The 15,977-nt window shown below is 55.3% G+C and overlaps 1 protein-coding gene across 1 annotated transcript; it reads right to left on the reverse strand.

Annotated features, from left to right (window-relative positions):
- Positions 1–201: 201 nt before the first annotated feature.
- KRT79 (keratin 79) lies at positions 202–11,106 on the reverse strand. Its single transcript, XM_041736241.1, has 9 exons — positions 10,589–11,106; positions 8,137–8,357; positions 7,003–7,063; positions 6,779–6,874; positions 2,987–3,151; positions 2,678–2,803; positions 1,816–2,036; positions 1,162–1,196; positions 202–893 (listed from the first exon to the last, which is right to left on the reverse strand). Exons 1-9 carry the CDS (start codon positions 11,063–11,065, stop codon positions 688–690), a joined length of 1,608 nt encoding a protein of 535 aa, XP_041592175.1. The 5' UTR covers positions 11,066–11,106; the 3' UTR covers positions 202–687.
- Positions 11,107–15,977: the final 4,871 nt, after the last annotated feature.

Genomic DNA, 15,977 nt, shown 5'->3' on the forward strand with positions numbered 1-15,977 from the left:
GGCTGGGTCCTGCCTTGAACAACTTCTATATCCCCTCAAGCCTTCTCCTGTGAACTCCGTAAGGGAGAGTAAGAACCAAGGCCTGCAGTGGTGATGGTATCAGCCGCTGTGCTTCTGGCGTGGTGAGTAGCATGGAGCATCGTGAGCCTGTGGTTGACAACTTCAGTCCCCCAGGCAGGACAGACGGGAGGCACAGACAGGTAGCTGCAGTTGCCATTTATTGAGATACATCACAGGGACAGACAGGGGAGGCAGGCGGGTAGATTCAGAGAGGGGTCGGGTCTAGTGAGAGACCAGGGAGGTTGAAAGGCCTTCAGGGACCACTCCCAACTTCCCTCCTTCCTCCCCCCGCCTGCCCTGAGTACAGAGCAGAGGAGCAGAGGAATCAAGGGAAATCCAGTCTCCTCTCAGTGGTCAAAAGATCACCCCCAAGTCACTCAAATACATTGCTCAAGGAGGTGGCCTTAACCCCCCCTCCCATCACGTTGCAGAAGCAAGGAGAAAATCTGGGTACATTTGAGCCCTCCCCAAATGCAGATCACCTGCAGGGTCTGGCATGCAAATACACTGGACCTCTGGTCCTGGGGCTGTTCCCTCTCTTATGGGGGTGGGTGGGGAGGGCAGCAGGGGTGGGGTGAGTACAACAAGGAGAAAATTGCAGGGGCCCCAGGTTGCAAGGCTGGGCAGCTAATACCTCCGACTTGACGTCTTGACCGTGGTGGTCTTCCGCAGGATGGAGGTGCCCCCAGAGACGGGCCCTCCCTTGACGGTGCCATAGCCCACACTGGTGCCGAATCCGCCCTTGCCAGCACCCCCACCCCCGCCGAGGGACATGCCACCCCCGAAGCCCGCCGCGCCGCCTCCGCACACAGTAGTGGAGTTGCCGGTCACCGCTGCAAGGCAAAGGGTCTGGGTGAGGCAGGGCTGGAAGAGGGAGGGGGACTTGCAGAAACCAGTGAGGGACGGGAACACAAGGAGGCGTGGAGCCATGGGAAACTGATGGAGAAAGTGGGGCAGGAAGCTCGTTCTTTGGGAACCCCCAAACTTGTCTCCAGGGGCTCAGGTGGAGGGAACATGTGCTCCTGGCCAAGGACAGACTGAGTGGACTGAGCAGAGGATCAGGGCTGGGCCTGGGGCAGGGCAAGGAGGCAAAGTACTCACAAATGCTGACTGCACTGGGGCATTCTCCAGACATCCTGCAGAAACAGAAAGACCGGGAGAAGGGTCAGGGCTTCCCCGGGCCCAGGTGACAAAACCCTCTCCCTCCCTCCCCCGTCCCATTCTCTGCCTTCATGGTGGATCAACTCAGTGGGCCAACTCTCAAGCCAGGCCAGCAAGACAAGACCAAGAGACATGAGAAACGTGTGCACGCGGCTGCCCTGGGCCTCACGGCCCTTCCAGCAGGCGCTACAGAGAAAGCAGAGCCATAGGAGGCCAAATGGCCCCATTCTGCCCTGTCGTCCCCTCCCCGCTCCGCCTCCTGCGCATCGTGACAGCAAACACAGCTCATGCCAAAACAAAGCCTCCCGGTTTCTGGTTAAAGTGACTTTTTTTACATCTCATGCCTTCCCAAGGACAGAAATGATTTATTTTTTCAAAGCTTCAAAGGTTGGTGGAAGCAGCCTCAGTCCTGCAGGGCTGCCGACCGCCGCGAGGCTACTGATAGTTGTGCCGACTGAGGACACGCACAGCAGAGGCAGTGAGCACAGTGGAAAGTCCCTGGGGGGGAAGAGGCAGGAGCCCAGCTCCCTGGCTGCCCCCTTATCTCCCTACCCCCAGCTCGGAGCTCTCTTCCCAGGGCAGGAGGGGCCCCACCTGCTCTCCTCGCTCTCCAGCAGCTTGCGGTAGGTGGCGATCTCCACGTCCAGGGCCAGCTTGACGTTCATGAGAGCCTGGTAGTCGCGCAGCAGCCGGGCCAGGTCCTCCTTGGCCTGGTGCAGGGCCATGTCCAGGTCCCCAAGCTTCTTCTGAGCGTCCTTCAGGGCCATATCCCCACGCTGCTCCGCTTCTGCGATGGCGGACTGCAGTTGCTGGCACTGCCCAAGGGATGAGAGGTGTTGGGAACACCCTCCAGGGTCATCACATCCATCTCTCTGCCCCGACCCAGACATCGCCACTCCCCGCCCCCTCCCGACCCCAGCCAACTGAGCAAGAAGGGAAGCAGAAATAGTCTTCTCAGAGAAGAGCTACCACTACACGGCGGAGTCAGCGCTGCGGGGAAGTCCTTACTGAAGTCTAATCTTACTCCCTCCCTCAGTGCAGTGCCTCACAGGAGATAAAATAAGTAATAGAAGCTCATCATTAACTAGACGCTTCACTCTGATCTGGGGAAAAGCCCAGGCTTTTTAGCCATATCCTAGATGGAATCTGCACCTATGACGTGGCCCCTCGAACCGTCAGCCTCCTGCTCTGACCTCCTGAAGATGGGACCAATCTCTTTGGAGATCATCCCACCTGCTCCCCCCGTGATACACTATGTGACCTTGGACAAGCCCTGTCCTTCTCCAGGCCTCAGTTTTCTATCCTGTAAAAGGGATGTGTTGGTCTTAAAGTCCAGCTTCTGAGTGTGTCCCATCCACCAGGAAAGGAGCAGTTCTCACCCTTCAGTATGACAGTGAGAAGGTCCCCACCTCTGCCAACCCAGGTCTGACCCCCAGGCTCCCAATCAAAGGCTCACCTGCTTCTTAACTGCATCCACCTCGCCCTGCAGCCTCTGGACAGTGCGGGTGAGCTCAGCAATCTCATTCTTAGTGTCCCGCAGGTTGTCCCCATGCTTCCCAGCTGTCACCTGCAGCTCTTCATACTGGAGACCAAACAAGTGGCAGTGAGTGGCAGTTCTAGGCCCTCCTGGGTAACTATCGGCCCCAGGCCCACCTCACAGCTAGAGGTCCCCCGTGTGGGCTGGGTGCGTCTGGCCCAGGCCTCTCACCACGGGGGATGTGCTGGGTCCATCCCACCCACACACCTGACCCGCGGTTCTTCTCACCTTGGTCTGGTACCAAGCCTCAGCCTCAGCCCTGCTCCTCTGGGCAATCAGCTCATACTGCGCCTTGACCTCAGCAATGATGCTGTCCAGGTCCAGGCTGCGATTGTTGTCCATGGACAGGACCACATTGGTGTCAGACACGTGGGTCTGCACTTGACTCAGCTCCTGCAGAAAAAGAGACAGCTGCCACCAGAGCCCCTGCTCCAGGCCCCCAGGAGACGGCTGAGGGGTGAAGGACGGGCCCCAGGTGGCATCAGGAGGCCTGTGCTCTGGTCCAGGCTCCAGCCTAGAAGGAAAGGCCTCATTGTCTCCAGCTGTGAAATGGGGCTCTCACTTTTATAAATATCCTTTCTTTTTGTGGATTTACAGGTTTCCAAGGGATTAAAGAAGGAGAAAGAATGTGTACGTATTGCACTCAAACCCGGTGCTAGGCTTACAGCGCCAGTACATCCACCAGTCCCTGCATCCTCAGAACACCCTGGGAGGCAGGCCGGGCCATGACTGGCACACGGGGCACTTTTATCAAATTGGGAAAAGTCCCCCCTCTGGTAGGAGGCAGACGGTGGGGCCTAGAGAGCTGAGCATGGGCGTGATTCAAACCTCACTCTCCACTCAGCCAGCGATCAACCTGCACCCCCTTCACATTGGTCCTGACACAGATTAGTGAGGAAAGAGGCTCTGGAAAGAGAAGTGATGCATCCAAGGTCACCAGATCCAAGGTCCTCCAGTCCAGTCCTAGGAGCCAGACTGGAACCAGTCAGTTGAGCAACAAATCCCAAGTGGTTTCCCCTAGAATATACTGACATATATAGACCGTGGTGATGTTCTTGGAACCTCCCTGGGTTTCTAAGACCATCCGCTTTGACATATAAACAGGCCTTTAAAGATGCCACGAACGGCAGGCTGGGTCTCTGTGTTCTGGCTCTGAGTTCAGCTCTATCACTAGGTCATCTGCACGGGCTCCCAGCTGAGCTCTGCCTCCAACTCTCCCGTGGTCCTTCCTGCCCTGAGCTGCCAACAAGCTGCCCAAACCCCAGCTCCAATCAAATCCCTCAGCCCCTCAGTGCTCCTCAGTGGCTCCCAAAGAAGAGAGTCTTCCTTCTAAAAGTCAACACCTTGTGTGCTCTGGGCTTGCCTCCAGCTTCCCTGCAGCCAGTGGGATTCTAACAGATAGAGCCGGCATCGTAACAGCAGCTCTCCCTGGCTGAGCCCTTCCCCTGGGCAGACGCTGTGGGCAGGTGCCGTCCCTGACAGGCGCCAACTCGGTACTTGCACTTTCCAATAGCGCAAAGGGTAACCTGCTCCAAATCGCAGACTAATAAGCAGGGAGCCCAGGCTCAAGCCTAGAGCGTCTGACACCAGAAACTGAGGTGACATAGACTAAAAAGAGAGACAGAAATCAAGAAAAAGAGAGCTACCAAAGCCGGACCTGCTGCCCATGCTAACATAGATTTAGATTTACTAAGTTACATTGTCTTTTACAAGGTGGGATGCGTGGAGAGGAAGGAGCTAACATCCAATCTCTGAAATGTTCGCGGTTTCATGAAAAGACATGAGCTCTGGAGACAGGCAAAGCGAAGTTCAAGTCCCCAGCCCACCATTCACTAGCTGTTTCCCATCAAGGAGAACAGTCTCAGACTAGAAAGGGCAGGATGCTGGAGGAGAAATGGAAAGCCAAGACAGACACGGAGAGTATGAGAGGCCTTGGCCTTGTTGGGGATGTCAAGGGTCCAGGCCAAAGGAACTCATCCTAGGAGGCCATGGGATTGCCGAGGGGATGAATACTCCCAGAGAACCATAAGAAATGTGGAGAGTAGGAAAGATTCCAGAACCCCAGATACAGCAAATGTCCTCATTGTCAAGGGGATGATATTTACACTTTTTCAGATTAGACTTGCCGTCAACCTCCTATGGGCCTCTAGAATCACAAAATGTAAGAGGGTTGGAACCAGCAAGACTTCCCTAAGGAGAGACCAAGCCAAATGGATTTCATTTTCCCCTATGGTTGTATTACTAAAATGCGAACGGACCATCACAGACATCACATGACCAAGGCTTCCATGGCATTCTTGAACGCAAGAAAAGATGCAGACCAGATGATGATATGGTCAACTCGCGTTTAAAGTAGCTGAGCCACTTGAACCACAAATTATTGATTGTGGAGTGAGGTCAGCCTGGGGGAAAGGTACCACGGAAGACCTCGCTCCTGCACTGAGACTTAGGTCTTGGCCATACTGGCTTTAACGTGCTTACTGGTCACGTACCCTGAAATGAACTTTCACGCTATGTGGAAAGTTTAGCAGGTGTGCAGAGAACCCCAAGCTGGGGCATCATGAATATACCAAATATATCCCATTACCCAGTTGGGTCTCTCCAACACATAGATAGGAGACATCGAGTTTCAAAGCACCCACAGTTACCTGGACGATGGGATGAAACCACAATAACATTTCACGGGAAAATCAGGGCTCATTAACTCTTGCATTTGGTTTCCAAAATTCAACCACCCAAAAACAGAAAGTTGAAAAGAAATGGATACGTGCATGGCTTGAAAACTTTCGTGTGAAAAACTCCGGGAGGGTTTCTTAAGGAGCAAATATTGTGAAATGGCTTCTAAAGATGACAAACTAGTGCAACATTAGGCAGCACAAATGCAAGTCTGTAGCCTCCCTCCCTCCCCTGCTGTTCTCCAAAGTCTGGGCTAAGAACACTGTTTCCTCAACTTCCTCAGATGTCAGTTCCTGAAGCCTCTTGACCTCTAAAAGGTCCCCATGTGAAAGATATATGAAAGATATATGCCACACGGAAGACAATTGCGTTCGTTGCCTGGAGGCAGGATCAGGGCCAATCAAGAGCAGAAGTCACGGGAAGAAGATTGAAGTTAGTGTCTAATTTGGTCAACAATGGAAACACCTGCTGTAAAAAATGATGAGCTCCCGGCCCCCAGGAGGATCCAATCGGAGGCCCCATGACTCCTATCAGTGATGTTAGAGAAGGGCTCCAGCACCGAGGGGAAGGCGGGCCGTGACGCCCCTACCAAGTCCCAATCCAGGACGCCGAGTCAGGGATCAACTCGGGTGTCCCTGGCTATAAAATAGAGACAATAAGGGATCCCTGGGTGGTGCAGCGGTTTAGCGCCTGCCTTTGGCCCAGGGCGCGATCCTGGAGACCCGGGATCGAATCCCACATCCGGCTCCTGGTGCATGGAGCCTGCTTCTCCCTCTGCCTGTGTCTCTGCCTCTCTCTCTCTCTCTCTCTCTCTCTCTCTCTCTCTCTCTCTCTCTCTTTCTGTGACTATCATAAATGAATAAAAATTTTTAAAAAAAAAGTACCTATACTCTGGCTTTGTTGAGAGGATTGTGTAAAGCTTGGCCCAGTGTCTGTCCCACCCTTAGCACCTAATACACGGAAGCTGGTATTAATGAAAGGTCCGGGCTCTATCTTTTTTCAGTTAAATTGCATTGGTGAAGGACTGCCTGGTGGTTAAGCATCTGCCTTCAGCTCAGGTCATGATCTCAGGGTCCTGGGATCTGGCCCCGCATGGGGCTCCTTGCTCAGTGGGGAGCCTGCTTCTCCCTCTGCATCTGCTCCCCCTGCTTGTGTGCGTTTTCTCTCTCTCTCTCTCTCTCTCTCTCTCTTTCTCTGTCTCTCTCTCTCTCTCTCAAATAAATAAAATATTTTTAAAATAATTTCAAAAAAACAAACTGCATTGGTGAATTCAGATCAGACCTCCGGGGGGACTCCCCAGGGCTATAGGGAAATGCAATTGTCCCTGTCCATTGGCCATCTCACCATTTCATAGAGATGATTCAGGAAGTCGAGCTCCTCAGTCAAGGTGCTCGCTTTGCCCTGCAGATCCATTCGGCTCATATATGCAGCATCCACATCCTGGGGGAAAGAGAGACAGCAGGGCAGACGCCTCAGCCCCCGGGGCTGTCGCCTCCCTCTGAGTCAGCGCAGCACCCCGGCGAGCCCGAGAACCGCTCCCCCCCCCCACTCCCTGCTCCCCTGCTCACCTTCTTGAGCAGCACAAACTCATTCTCCGCTGCAGTGCGCTTATTGATTTCATCCTCGTACCTGTTACACGGGAAGACGTAGGCCAGGCTCAGCCTAGTTCTGCCTTTTAAGACATTTAACCCACTTGGCTTTAAGCCCCATTGGGTCCCGCATTATCTAAGAACACCTGAGAAGCAGGTTTGTAATGCAGGCGCCCAGTGAAGAGGCTTGGGGGGCAGTTGTTACATATTCCTGCCCACCCGCTTTGAGGAAACGGGCACAGATTTTGTACAATAATATGGCACCCAGAGCAGCTGTCTCTGGATCGGGGCCCTTTGGAGGCTTTATAGGAACAGGCAAAGATGTGTCAACAGTGGTTTATCTTTGCGTTCACTTTCAACAGGTAGGACATCATTTACAACAGTTTACTTCTCTCCAACCACTTTTGCTGAGATTTTAAAGGTTAGAAAGCACCAGGATCGAGTTATCAGAAAAGTTATGAAAGATTATACCCTAAAATTATAAATATACGTATCAACTCATCATAATATATGACCTTTATTTGGATCTTGATTCAAACAAACTATTTTTAAAACTCATGACATTTATGGGACAATTGAAAATTCAGAATGAATGGATAGTCGATGATATTGAGGAATTACTGTTTTAAAAGTCTGAGATGTAAAAAAAAAAAGTCTGAGATGTGGTTATGGCGTAGTGTTTATATTTGATTAAGTTGAGCTATGCAGATAAGCCACATGAATATACCCAGTAAATATCTGAGAATGAAATCACACGATGGCTGGGATTTGCTTCAAGACATAAGGGAGGAGAAAAGTCAAATAGGCCTATAGATGAAGCAAGATTCGCTATGAGTTAATAATTATTAAAGCTGAGTGATAAGAACATAGAGATCCCTTATACTATTATCCCTACCTTAGGGTTTTTCAAATTATGCACAATGTGCAAATAAGTGGGACAATTCTCCAGGAAGCAATGAGTCGAGGGCCTGGACACCCGAGGAAAGCAGCTCAGTCTGCGCACTTCCCCAGGTAGGGCCTAGGAGCCTCGGAATGGGGTGACTCTCTGGGGATATTTCCCACGCTGTCCCCTCCCTACCCCCACATGGCCCCAGCCTGTCCAGTCCTCCTCACTTGCTCTTGAAGTCCTCAAGGACATCCTGCACATTCCTCAGCTCTGAGTCCAGCCTCCCCCGATCGCTCTGGAGGTTGTCCAGCTGCCTCCGCAGGTTGCCCAAGTAGTTCTCAAAGAGAGGTTCCAGGTTGTTCCTGGTGACACCAGAGTTCTGGCCTTGCTCCTGCAGCAGGGCCCATTTGGTCTCCAGCACCTTATTCTGCTGCTCCAGGAAACGTACCTAAACCAGAGCAAGAAGGGTGGTGGGTTGGTGCCCTTCCTCTGACCCAGGAGGGACCCAGGACTGGGCCCATCATCACCACCAGCCCCCAACCAGGACATCACAAGGCCAGTGCAGGGTCAATGCATTGCAGAGGGGAGGTGTCCCTGCGGGAACAGTCTTTGCTGGAAAAGATGGTCCAATCCAATGACAAGGACTCTAAAGAGTTAATAAACCATAAAACCCCAGCTCAGTCATTTGCTCCTTGGTGACAGTCAAGTTACTTCTCCCTGGGTCTCCTTTTCCCACTTGTCCGGGGTAAACCAGACTAGATCATTATTTCTGAACCCTAATTCTACATCAAAGTCAAGTGCTAAAAATGCAGGTGCACGTCTAGTGTATGTGTGCATAGGTACACGAACACGTACACGCGTACATACACACACAGGGAAGGAGAAAGCAAATGTGACAAAATGTAAAAATTGGTGAATCTTTTTCTTTTTTTTTAATTGGTGAATGTAAAGCCAAATTAAGTCAGTCAGAGAAAGACCAATACCACGGGATTTCACGCAAATGTGGAATTGAAGAGACAAACACGCAAAGAGAAAAAGAAAGAGAGAAAGAGACAAACCAAGAAACCGGTTCGTAACTCTGGAGAACACACTGCTGGCTGCTGGAGGGGAGGCGGGTGGGAGAAATCGGGGACGGGGATTGAGGAGGGCTGATGTTTGGAACTGTTGAATCACCATGGTATACATCGGAACCTAAAATATATAACACTGTATTGGAACTAAAATTAAATGAAATTAAAATAAATTACATTGAAATTTTAAATGTGGTGCATCTGGGTGAAAAAAATATATATAGGAATATATTGTACTGTTCTGACAACTCTTCTGTAAATTTAACCTTTTAAAAAAAAAATTAATATAGATGCCCAGCCCTATCTGGAAAGACTTAAAAGGGGGCTCACGGCCTGGGCTTCATAGGTCCCCTGGGGGAGTCTCTGCCTGGGCACAGACACGGGACCGGGTCAGCCTCACGGACCCCCGCATGTTGCTGAGCACCTGAGACGGGTTTCTGCTTGTCTGACCTCTGGGGCAATTCCACAGGGAACCAAAAGTCACTAGGGGAGAAGGTGAGGGGGTGGAGGGAACAGCTTGCTTCACCTTCTGCCATCTGGTTCCTGCAGATCCCACCCCCACAGCACCCCAGGCCCAAAGTCACATGGCCTGGGAACCGTGAAGCAGGTGCACCTGCTACGAGCAGCGACTGGACCTCTTAATGCCAAGGACCGTGGGGCCCGTGAACCTGGGTTCCAGGCCCACCTCTGCCTCCAAGTGCCTGTAGGATCCTGGGCAAATCACTTGCCCTCTCTAGGCCTCTGTTTTCTCTTCTTCAAAATGGACACAGTATCACCTTTTCTGATTCCTCATGGGATGCTGTGGGTTCAGAAAGAGGATATTCTTTGGGAACCCCCAGACCACTGAACTAAGATACAGTTACCCACCAAGATTTTCCCCATCACAGTCCCCTTACCTGGGGATTTGGGGCAGAGGTAGACAATGCAGCAAAATGGACCTGGAAGTGCCAGAGAGCAGCACAAGAGCCACCCAGTCGGCCCGGAGCCCAGGGAAGGAGCCAGCATGCTCCCCATCCGGGATGCACCAGACTATACCCCCAGGTGACCACCCTCGTCACTGTCCATCCCAAACTGAGCTTCCCGACCAGAATAGCAGGGAGGGATAGGAGAAGCAAAACGGTAACTTCTCCTGGGCCAACGCCCTCGTCGTGTCCTGATCACATCTTTGTCCTCAGGCCTTCTCCAAAACGGAGAGAACAGGGAGGAGATGGGGCTCCTGGGATAACCCGGTAGATGTTTGAGCCGGTTTCCCCAGCTGTGACATGACACGCGGCACCAAGGACCACCCTGTTAAGAGGAACGGTGAGGAGGGTCCACTCCTTAATCGTGCGCAGGCTGCCGTGTGACCATGCTAGCGGCGGCCAAGGGGGAGGCACAACGCAGTCGAGGCAGGCTTGGCATCAGGCCTCATGAGCAGAACCGAGATTCACCGGAGCAAGGACGGTAAGACCCAGAAGACTGTCGCCAGGCCAGGGAGCTCCAACAGTCACCTGGTCAAGCCCTGCCACAGTGGACACGGGCTGCAACAGCCTCCGTCCGGCCCCCAGCCTCTTAGGGGCCTTGCTTCCACTCCAAGGGCCCCTCCCCGCCTCCTTCCACCCCGGCTCACCTTGTCGATGAAGGAGGCAAACTTGTTGTTGAGGGTCTTGATCTGCTCCCGCTCCTGGGTGCGCACCCTCTGGATCTCGGGGTCTATCTCCACGTTGAGGGGGGTCAGCAGGCTCTGGTTGACGGTGACCTCCTGGATGCCTCCAGGAGGACAGGCGGGCCCGAACACCTGCCTGCCGGCCCCCAGGCCTGCAAAGGCCCCACTGCCAAAGCCGAAGCCTCCCAGGGCCCGCCCTGAGGAGGCCCCTCCAGCCACACTGACCGAGATGCTCTTGCTGCCTCCCAGGTTATAGAGGCTTCGGCTGCCAAAGCCACCCTTGCCGGGGCCACAGCGCGTCCCCCCACCACTGCCACTGCTCCGGGACACCGTCACGGAGCTGAAGCTGCTGCGGGCCCGGGACCCGCCTCCCGCACTCGCAGAGTTGGAGCTAAAGCCCCCTCTGGTAGAGTACGTCTGCCGAGACACGGAGGACCTCATGGCCGTCGGGGGGCCGGGGTGCAGGCGCAGAGAGCGGAGACGGGGCGTGGTGAGCTGCTGCGCCACCGATGGGCTTTTTATCTTTTCCCAGTTGGGCTGGCTCCTGAGCTCCACAGACACTCCTGCCCCATTGCCCCAGGAGGAGAGGGAGGGGCCCCGTGGGCCAGGGGAGTCCCCTCTCCCCCAGCGGGAGGGAGGGGCTGCTCCCAGGTATCACCTGTGCTCCGGAGCTGGGGCTGAGCCGAGACTGTGTGGGGCAGGATGCCACCTTCTCCCCCCTGGGGCTCTCCTGACTTGGAACGGGATGATACGGGCTCCCACGGCCACCCCCCACCCGGTGGCTGGCTTGGTCTCCTCCCACCCAGCCCCGATGGCCGCCATCAATGGGGCTCTGTTCTGTGGGATTTGGCCCAGGCACCTGTCGCAAGCCAAGGCCCCGGGGCCCAGGGCTGCACAGGTGGTAAGGGAGGGAGGGTTGGGCAACGGGCTGGGGAGAGGGTGCCCAAGCCTGCTCCAGTCCCACCCTCCCAGCCCACGGCCTCATCGCCTCCTGGCAGGTCCAGAGTGGGGGGCGCGGGGCAGTCAGTTCTCCTGTCACACATTTGGCAGATGCTCTGCTGGGTGGAGACCCCGTGGACACAAGGACAGCAAGGGGCTGTCTGCCCAACGTGGGGCCGGGGCACTGGAGAAGATGGAAGGCCCCGGGCGCCTCAGGCAGCGCCCTGAGGCCGGGGGGACGAGTGGAGTAAAGCACTCGGGGGGCTGAAGAGAAACAGAAGGCTCCAACCACTGCCCGAGACCCCCAGCCCCCTGCGCCGCAGCAGAGCACCCCAGAAGGCCCCGGCCACCTTGCAGGGGGCTGGAGGTGGGTCAAGGACACCTCCCTTTCTGATTGGACATAAGTACAGATCTCGGAAGTATGTGCTCAACAAAGGCCCCAAGAGGCCCATGGGGCACCCCAACGTTCTCATCTTCCCAGCCCCCAAGGAGCCTGGGGCTTGAGCCAGAGGGGGCTCCTTCACACAGTCCTCTCCGTGTCGCCCAACCTCGGGCTCCTGGGACCAAACACAGCCCCAAAGTCAGAATGCCCATGAGGGATGGGGTGAGGGCCTCTCCCAGACTATTAGTCCCTAATGCCCAAAAGGGGATCTTCCTCCCTGCGGCAGCAGGGTCCGAGGCACTGGGGCCAGCCAGACTGGGAGGAGAATCCCCGCTGAGCTGTGTGTCCGTGGGCTGCTCTCAACCTCTCTGGGCCTCCTTCGCCTCTGCCTTTTCGAAAGGGGAAGCCCTTGCAGGAAGCCTTGGCCTGCCCTCCCAGGACTGAGCCAGGACTGAGCCGTCACTTCCCACTGACTTTTGTCTCCTGTCCCTGCGGCTGTGATCACTTTCTCAGCCGCCCTTATCTCACCCCGCAGGTGGGTGGGAAGGAGAGGGAAACAGTCGGGAGTGGGGCTTCTGGGGAAGGGAGTGATGTCAGCCCTCTGAGTCAGGGTGGGGGTGGGGGGGTGGGGGGTGGGAGTAGAGTCGTCTCCGCACATTCCAGCCCTCCTGGGGAATGACAGCCACATGCGTTGACGTGGCACTCTGTGCCAGGCTTTGTGGGGAAGCTAGTGACATACAGTGGCACGGGCTGCCAGGGCTCGCCCTGCGAGCTGCTGCTTGGGGACAGGCTCCCTCCCAGCCTAGCAGGGGCTCCAGGGTCCCAGCCCAGACAGAGGGTGGGGAGCCACTGTGTCTCCTCGGGGGCCTGACTCTCCTCTCTGCTTTCACACAGGACACCCAAGCTCAGACCTTCTTTCGGTGGCCCAGGAGAAGCAGCCCTCTCCCCTGCACTGCTGCTGCTCCAACCAAGGACTTCTGCATCTGGAGACTGTCACCTGCCTGGGGTCCCCCCATCCTCACCCGGCAATAGGATGGGATGCAAGAGCCGAGGGGATGGGAGGCTGCTGCAGGGGGGACAAGGCAAGGCGGCTGATGGTGTCAGCCGAGTACCCAACAGCACCCAACCCAAGCCAGCCTGGGTACTGAGCCATAGGAAAGATACAGGGTGAAGACGACAGGGACTGCCCGTGGGGCCCTCCTGCAAGGGTAATCTAACAGCGATGTCCTCGCTGGGCAGGCTCCGTCCACCTCCTTCCTGCCCCGGATCGGCCACCCACCTCCTAGGCCACGTAGGCTGCTCCCTTGTTCTCTGGCTTCATGGCTTGGCCAGCGCTGGAGGGCACCAGCAGGAGATCCAGGAGGGAGGAAGGGAGGACAGGGATTTCCCCCCGGCTTCCTCCCTGCTTTGCTCCAGGAGTACAGCCTCTTCCAGAGGATGCCCCCCCATGAGTTCCCGCTCCTCTCTCACCTGCCACTCACTTCGTCCTTTCAGTTCTACACAGGGCGACCTCCTCCTCCTGGTTCTCCCTGCTTAGCACTGAAAGTCCCACATCCTGGAAAACCACCCCACCCTGGACAAACCAGAGGTTGGCCCCTCCAGCTCTGGGGGTGGCAGTGGCCCCTCCATCCTATCTGTGTTCCCTTAGCCACGTCCACACTCCGTAGGTACTTCTCGCATCAAAGCCCATGTAATTAAACTTTCTCGGGTGAATTGTGTTTCCTGCTGGGATCCTGAATGGCACAACCACCACACAGCCCTGTGAGGTCAGCATTATTATTAATTTCTTCTCACAGATGAGGAAACTGGAGAGGTTACAGAGCTTGGTGAAAGTCACTCCACTAGTAAGTGGCAGAGCCAGGATGCAAACCCAGGGATCCTGGTCCCTGGGTCATGTGCTCCCCAACTCCTGTCTCCCTTACAGATGGCTGAAAAGCTCCCTTCTTGGATACTTTTGATGGAGAGATCCTTGGGTCTGAGAAAAGGGGTGACCTCCCTCAAAGCTGGGGGGCAATGGCATGACCTCCCGTGGCCTAGGCTGTAGAGTTTGGAGTTGAGCCACACAGGAGGGAGAAGGCAGGAGTAGTGTTGGAGCCAATGGGCTGATGGGATAGGGGCTGGGATGGAGAAGGTGACCCTCCTCACCCACCTAGCAACTGGCCCTGTTGCCCACACTCCTGGCTTCCTGCAGAGCTTCCTGAAGAAAAGGGAAGGAGACGCTTCCAGCCTCGTGTTCAGACAGGCCCAGTGGTGGGGTGAGAGCCAAGAGGTAAGGGGATGGACAGAGTTCCAGTCCCAAAGGCTCATCAGAGCCCTGCACAAGCTGAGCAGCTGAGCCCCATCCTGGGTGCAGGAGAAGAACCTGCCCATTGGTCCCAGGCTAATAGGAAAGCTGGATCCCAGACCAGAACCAGCCAGAGACCAAGCCAAGGACAGGTGTAGACAGGCTGTGCCAGACACAGAAAGGGTCTGGCACATTCAGACTTGAGGAATTAGGGAGGGTTTCCAGGAGGAGATAAATCTGGTGCAGACATGGGAAGAAGGAGGAGCAGGTTGGAGATCCCTGCATGGCTCGGGGGTTTAGCGCTGGCCTTCAGCCCAGGGCATGATCCTGGAGACCCGGGATCAAGTCCCACGTCAGGCTCCCTGCATGGAGCCTGCTTCTCCCTCTGTCTCTGCCTCTCTCTTTCTGTGTGTCTCTCATGAATAAATAAATAGAATCTATAAAAAAAGAAGGAGGAGGAGGAGGAGGAGCAGGGATGAGGGGCTGTCTCCAGTCCAGAGTACAGTTACTTTATCAGGGAACGAGCTAAAAGAGATACTGAAGCATCAATGGAGATGGAGGGGATGGATGACATCCCAGGGAGCAGAGTGGAAGGCTGGAAGGAGCCCCCCGATGAGCTGATTGGGATGAGGGGTGAGATGCCCATTGGAAATTCCCAAATCAAATTAGATTAGATTAGATTAGATTCCCAAATTAGATCTACTAATAGATATTCCACGAATTCCCTGAGAAGAGTGGGCTGGGCAGTGGCACCGCTTCTGTTTTGCTAGGTGAGGTGCAAGCCCGGGGCAGAGCTGAATTGCTGAAAGGAGCGGCAGAGAAGCTGCACGGTGCCGCAGGGATCCCTCGTCTCTGCCCTTCAGCCTCCCCTCTAAATCCCCTTGGAACATGCATTTAGAGCTGTTGCTTAGCATCAGTGCTGAACTATTAACCTGCCGGGGGCACCCCTGTCCAGGAGAAGGGCCAGCTTAGAGCTCAGAGATGAAGTGGGGCTGACATGAAAAGACCCAGCTTGCTACCCTGGATGGAGCTGGAGCCAGGGCAGCCCTGGGAGGGGACTGGGAGAAGGACAGAAACCCCCATCTCCTAGCATGGGCTGCTGACTTAGCCGCCAGAGGCTGGCCTCTGGCCCTGGTTACCACAGGCTCCAGAAAGATCTGGCTCTCATGGGTGGGAGGGGCTATGCTGGAGAACCCCGAAACTGAAGGAGCGGGAGAGACACTGAACCCAGGGGCACCCGGCTGGCTCAGTCTGTAGAGCGTGCGACTCTGGATCTCAGGATGGTGAGTTCGAGCCCCACGTTGGGTGTAGAGCTTCTTTTTAAAAAAGAGAGACGCGGAGCCCATTAGAAGGGCAGGATGGGGTTGATCTTGCTCGCCAGAGTAGCCCAGTCCTGGCATGGTGCCTCCAGTACGGTTTGCAATTCGATGAAATTTGTGGGAGGGAAAGAGTGGGAGAGGGGAGGGAGAAAGGAAGACCCCTTCAGGGAGAAATGGGTGCTGCTTCATTTCATAAGAGAGAAGTCCAGAGGGAGGGAAGAGGACCAGGGTGGTGGCCCTTGGTTCCAGCCCCCAGGCTCTGGTCATTGGGCCTCAGGCCCCTCCTCTCCCCACAAAGGACAATACTTGGCTGGCCGAGCCCACCAGGGCTGGAGGACAGGGCGCCGTGGACCTGGGGCCTGGGGCGGACAGCAGGCCAGTGAGACGCAAATCGTACGCAGAGCAAGGCCAGCCTGGGCACACAGCAGG

Source organism: Vulpes lagopus, chromosome 21 (assembly GCF_018345385.1).
Source record: "Vulpes lagopus strain Blue_001 chromosome 21, ASM1834538v1, whole genome shotgun sequence".
Taxonomy (NCBI): domain Eukaryota; kingdom Metazoa; phylum Chordata; class Mammalia; order Carnivora; family Canidae; genus Vulpes; species Vulpes lagopus.

What these genes read in the sequence shown, in the direction of transcription:
- KRT79 (XM_041736241.1), bottom strand. Translation starts at nt 11,065, where the DNA reads ATGAGGTCCTCCGTGTCTCGGCAGACGTACTCTACCAGAGGGGGCTTT. An exon ending in TTGCCTCCTTCATCGACAAG is followed by an intron (nt 8,358 to 10,588) that starts GTGAGCCGGGGT and finishes GCTCTGGTTTAG; the next exon opens with GTACGTTTCCTGGAGCAGCA. An exon ending in CTGGAGAGCGAGGAGAGCAG is followed by an intron (nt 1,197 to 1,815) that starts GTGGGGCCCCTC and finishes CTGTTTCTGCAG; the next exon opens with GATGTCTGGAGAATGCCCCA.